This window comes from Pinus tabuliformis, chromosome J (assembly GCF_031772625.1).
Source record: "Pinus tabuliformis cultivar Carrire ecotype Pingquan chromosome J, CPIR1, whole genome shotgun sequence".
NCBI classification, from domain to species: Eukaryota; Viridiplantae; Streptophyta; class Pinopsida; order Pinales; family Pinaceae; genus Pinus; species Pinus tabuliformis.
In genome coordinates, this window is record NC_142295.1 from 302,719,124 (window position 1) to 302,725,054 (window position 5,931).

The window sequence follows — 5,931 nt, forward strand, 5'->3', positions numbered from 1 at the left end:
CCCTCACTCCCCACCTCCCTTTACCCAGGCGAACCCTCCTCCTGGAACTCATTTGCGGTCCCCTCGCCTGCTTCATTAGGGTTTTTGGCGGATTGTCTTCAGACTTCCCCGGTTACTGCTTCCCCTCAAGGTCCGGTTAATCCCTCCCTCCCCCCTCCCCCGGTTACCTCTCTGGAGCTCCCCTCCCTATCGTCGGCTAACCCTCCCACCTCGATCACAAACCCCCCCTCGGGTCCCTCTGCCCCCTCTGGTAGTTATCACGCGGTCCCTCCCCTCCCAGAAGCTTTCCCCTCACACGGGACCATCCCCCCTCCCCCCCACTCCCTCCCTCCCCCCGTGGGTTCACAGGACACCGAAAATCAGGGCCGTATGTCCTCCCGGCCTGCCAAGAAGCAGCGTTGTTTCAAATCTTCTGCGGAGGACGTTTTCCTTCGGCTGGAAGAAGATATTCAGTGGGGCGAAGTCATGGATCTAGCGGACTGTGTCCTGGTGGGACGGATTAGAGGCAGACATGCATCGGCTGCAAAGTTAAAACAGTGGGCGACCGAGATTTGGGGACCATATCTTGCGGAGATGCCATCGGTCCAGACTTTTGTGCGAGGATGGTTTGCTCTCCGTTTCGCAAGAGCGGACCACACGAGTTGGGTTTTATCCTCTTTCTGGCATTTTGAGAAAGCCCCGGTCCTTCTAAAACGGTGGACGCCCCTCTTCGACCCGGAGACGGAGCTTTTAGGCATTGGACCAGTTTGGGTCCGGCTCCCGGGACTACCTCCGCAGTACTGGTCGGAAGATATCTTCAAAAGAATTGGGAACGCCCTTGGCACATTCATGGAAACAGATAAGTCCTATATTGCATCAGGCTCTTTGGCATTCGCAAGGATACTTGTTCACATGGATACCAGGGGGGGAGTGCCTGAACATATTACTATCCAATGGAAAGCCACTTCTAGGAAGCAGAAGTTGGACTACGAAGGTATACCCTACAGATGCAGAAGATGTCACCAGGTGGGACACCTATTCAGGGATTGCCCCCTCCTTCAGAAGTCTCAGCAGAATGCACCAGGCCAGGAGCTGCCCTCCTCTGAGGGTATGCCAGATCCTCCGGCTGCCATGGCACCAAGAGCGGACAACTTCATCAACTCGGATACGGTGGAAGCGCCCCAAGCCCCTCGCCGCAGGAAGCAGACATCAAAAGCACCCAGGCCTCCATCCCCTCCGCTGACACGTTCAAAGGCTGCAAAGGGAGCGGTCTTCTCCTCGGGTATGTCCACTTTTTCGTCTGCATCTATTTCTCATTTTGCTTCTTTGAGCTTATCATCGGCTGGCATCCCCCCCCCCATCAGACTCCCTCCCCCCTCTTCCCCGTCGGCACAGGACCTGGTAAAGGTACCCTGTTCATCCCTCCTCCCTGTCGGCTCTCTGTATGTTACCTGCCCCATTCCCGGACAAACAGGTCACCCTTCTTTATCCTCCTCCCCCTCATTCCCACTCCCTTCCTTTCCCTCGTCGTCCCCCTCTGTTAATTCATCTCCGAGATATCCTACCCGATCTTCAACAAAGCTGAAAATCTCGGACGCTGTTGGGATGCCGGTGGATCCCCAACCCTTCTCGCCCAAGCAGGGGCGTGGTCGACCCTCCACAAAATCGATTGCTCAGAAACTTACGGAGGAAGAAATTCTCCTTGGCAAACAAAAAACTCTTCCCAGGGCCCTTAGAGCGCATGTTACCCTCCCTAATCCCCCTCCATGATTATTTTGTCCTTCAACTGCAGAGGGTTGGCCAGCCCGGAGAAAAAATTGGCCCTGAAACGACTCTTACTCTCAAACCCTGTGGACATTATCTTCCTACAAGAAACATTATGCAAAGCAGACTCGGCATCTTCCATTCTGGGTTCATGGATGCCTGGGTGGACTTTCTCGGCCATTGATGTCTCAGGCCGATCAGGAGGTATAACTATTGGTTTCAAGAACAATTCCATTCTGCTAAATAACATCTGGGGTGGAGGGGGTTTTCTGGGGGCAGAGATATACTCGAGAGACTTGGAGGAAAACCTCATAGTTTTAAATGTCTATGGCCCCTGTATAAACAGAGAGCATTTCTGGCTAAAGCTCTTTGGCTCCCCTATTCTACAAGCGGAGAATATCATTCTGGGTGGAGACTTAAATTTCTCTATAGGCTTCTCCGAATCCTGGGGACATCTCACACAAATTGATCCCCTCTCTGATTTCTTTGGGCAGATCCTTGAAGATCACCATTGGATTGATCTCCCTACAGCTAAGCTTCAATTCACTTGGAAGAACAACAGATCAGGGGATCAAAGCCTAGCGAGAAGGCTGGATCGTTTCATCATGAAAGAAGGACTCTGCCCCCTTTACCCTCGAGCTCGTCAATGGGTGGGAAGTGGAAGGATCTCGGACCATAGGCCCATCTTCCTGGAAATTGAAGCAAGACAACGAGCTCATAATGCCCCATTTAAATTCAATGCTACTTGGCTCCGGGATCCATCATACTTAAAGCTGATAACGGATTACTGGAATGCTCACCCAATCTCTGTGAATATGGACCCGGCCTATGGTTTGGTTAGAAACCTCACATAAATCAAAGGTAAATCTAGAGAATGGGCGAAAACAAAGAGGAAACAGGATGATCAGATTCTCTCCCAGGCGGAGCAAGCAATTGAGGCTCTTGAAGAAAATTCAGATGGAACCTATATATCACCCGAACAGAAAATTTTGTTTGAAGACCTAATCAAAAGGAGAACTCAGATTCTCAGAGATAGGGAGGACTCTTGGAGACTCAGAAGCAGAGCCATATGGCTCAAGGAGGGGGATGAAAATTCAAAATTTTTCCATCGTTTTGCAAACGGGCGAAAGGCAATCAATACTATTTGGGAACTGAAAGATGAACATGGACATCAGGTCAGCAGTCAAGGGGAACTTGCTCATCTAGCATCCTCACATTTTAAGAATATTTACAAAGCCCCAAATCAAGCAAATCTCTTGGAAATAATGAGGGTTGCAGAACTTTTCCCAAGATTTGTGGATGAGGATGAGGCAGAGGAGCTGACAAGAGATATCTCTCTGGCGGAATTGGAAGCCACCATCAAAGGTTTCCAAAAGGACAAAAGCCCGGGTCCGGATGGCTGGACCATCAAATTCTTCATAGCTTTTTTTGAGCTGATTGGAAATGACATCCTCAAGGCCATCAACCATTGCTGCCAAATCGGAACTATCCCCTCTAGCATCAAAGCCACTTTCATTGCTCTCATCCCAAAATCGGATAAGCCAGTATCTTTTAATGATTTCAGGCCTATCTCGCTCTGTAATTGCCTCTACAAGATCCTAGCCAAAATTCTAGCGAACAGGCTTAAACCCATCCTTTCGGCCAACATATCCTCTGAACAATTTGCTTTTCTCCACAAGCGCCAGATCCATGAAGCTATTGGCACTGCCCAAGAACTCCTCCACTCTATGAAGAGCAAAAACTTAAAGGGTATGATCCTCAAGGTGGACCTCTCTAAAGCCTTTGATAGGGTAAATCTTCTTTACATCAGAATGCTTCTCACTCATCTGGGTTTCCCCTTCCTATTCATCAAAAGAATTATGTGCTGCATCTCTGATGTATCTTTCAGTGTCCTCCTTAATGGTTCCCCCACCCCTTTCTTCTCCGCTGAAAGAGGGCTCCGACAAGGCTGCCCTCTATCCCCTCTACTTTTTCTACTCATCATGGAAGGCCTAAGTAGATTGATTGCAGCAGAACACAGAAGAGGTCGTATTAAAGGGATCAAAATCACAGACAACTGTTTCCTCACACATCTCCTGTTTGTGGATGATGTGCTAATTTTCTTAAATGGAGGTATGGCCGATTCATCGGCATTACATCAGGTCTTCGATCTCTTTCAGAAAGCTACAGGGATGGTAATAAATGTTCAAAAATCTACACTCTCAGCGATCAGTTGTTCTCCACAAGAAGTCATCTATACCAGGAATCGCTTCCCCTTCCAAATTCACCCATTGGAGGAAGGGCTTAAATACCTGGGTTTCCGGATAAAACATGGAGGTTACAGAATAGCTGATTGGATTTGGTTAATCTCTAAGGTGGAGAAAAGAATCAATGTCTGGTATAACAGATACCTTACTAGGGCAGGCAGACTTACTCTAATTAAAGCTGTGCTGGAAGCAACGTCGGTGTACTGGATGTCCTTGGCATGGATACCAAGGGGGATACTCTCAAGGCTTCAAAAAATCTGCTGCAGATTCTTATGGAAGGGATCAAATCAAGGAAATCTTTTTGCCTGGGTTAAATGGGACTCTATTGCAAAACCAAAAAAATGGGGAGGATGGGGAATTAAGAGATTAGATTTTTTTGCAAATGCACTCGCTGCAAAAATGGGTTGGCAGCTCCTCACGTCCAATAGCCTCTGGCAGAAAGTTGTCTTGGAAAAATATATTGCTCCTGAAAGTGTCTTCAGCTGGATCCGCAGGGATCATAGGGGAAGTGGTAATCACTCCATCATCTGGAAAGCAGTCCTAAACTCTCTTCCTCTATTCAGGGAGGGCCTGACCTGGAGAATTAAGCAGGGAAATTCTGTTCGAATTGGTGTCGACACCTGGATAGGCTGTGGAAACATGCAAAGACTATCCGAGCGGCTCCTTACACATCTAAGGGATCAAGGAGTCACGCACATTGCTCACATAGCAGACCAAGGAAACTCTGGTTTCCTCCATCAAGCTTGGAGGTCTTCCCGAGATCTCCACATTCCGGATCAATGGAGACAAGAATGGATTTCTTACACTGAGGCTCTCTCACAAGCTCACATCAGAATATCGGAGGGAGCAGATGAGATTGTCTGGGCCCATGCAAAATCAGGAACATACTCCCCGAAAGAAGGTTATTTGCAGCTTATGCAACTCCATCAGCCAGACATATCACAGCCATGGTGGAAATCCATCTGGCATCTAAAAGCCGCCCCCAGAACTAGGCTGCTCATGTGGGCTATACTATCCAACAAGATTCCTACTAGGGAAAATCTGATCAAAAGGTCTTTCTATGGCCCCTTCTGGTGCCATCTCTGCAGAAGCAACGAGGAAGATACGGAACATTTATTTCTCACCTGTCTGATGACTCTTAAATTATGGTCACTCCTCTCATCACGTTCCCCTTCCCTTCACCTGTGGCATGGCCAGACTATCTCTGAGGCTTGGGGAAACTGGCAGGCACAACACTCAGGAAAAGACAGGAACATTCCCCTTCTCATGTGTTGGTCAATCTGGATTGCAAGAAATAGAGCAATTTTTGACCAAAAAATCCCTCACTGGCCGATCACCATTGCCCACATTGTAGCAGACCTCGCTCTCATTCCTGATGACCCCCCTCCGGCCCTCCCTAGAACCATCACCCCTGAACACATTGACAAATCATTCCCCTGGGCATACTTTGATGGCTCAGCACAAGAGGATGGCTGTGGGGGGGGAGGCATTCTTTACTTGCGTGAGAACCATTCTTTCTCGCTACAAATTCCACTGGGAAGAGGCACAAACAATTATGCGGAACTCTCCACTGCAAAATCTCTCATATCTTTTGCTTTAGAGAAAGGATGTTCAAAATTACAACTGTTTGGTGACTCCATGATTGTTTGCAACTGGCTAACAAGAAAATCTATTTGCTCTGCTTTCTCTTTGAGACACATCTTGGATGAGGCACTCAGACTAACAGATGCTTTTGAAAATTTTGACTGTCGACACATATACAGGGAGCGCAACTCTCGGGCGGACTACCTATCCAAACAAGCAGCGCAGAGGCAAGAAGAGACCTGGTTAATTCAAGAAGATCGGGATGGTACCTACTTTCAGCACTATCATAGACCCTTTGTTGAACAGGCACAAAGGGAAGCTCACATATGAAAGGGGTCCCAACATGCACAATTTTACT

At 48.2% G+C, this 5,931-nt stretch overlaps 1 protein-coding gene across 1 annotated transcript; it reads left to right on the forward strand.

Moving 5' to 3' along the window:
* Positions 1-369: 369 nt before the first annotated feature.
* LOC149226954 (uncharacterized) lies at positions 370-2,597 on the forward strand. Its single transcript, XM_089380368.1, has 2 exons — positions 370-1,261; positions 1,870-2,597. Exons 1-2 carry the CDS (start codon positions 370-372, stop codon positions 2,595-2,597), a joined length of 1,620 nt encoding a protein of 539 aa, XP_089236494.1.
* Positions 2,598-5,931: the final 3,334 nt, after the last annotated feature.

Bases quoted from the DNA above. Each gene is read 5' to 3' on its own strand.
- LOC149226954 (XM_089380368.1), top strand. From the start codon at position 370: ATGTCCTCCCGGCCTGCCAAGAAGCAGCGTTGTTTCAAATCTTCTGCG. The intron at 1,262-1,869 runs GTATGTCCACTT...TATGCAAAGCAG, and splicing joins GGGAGCGGTCTTCTCCTCGG to ACTCGGCATCTTCCATTCTG.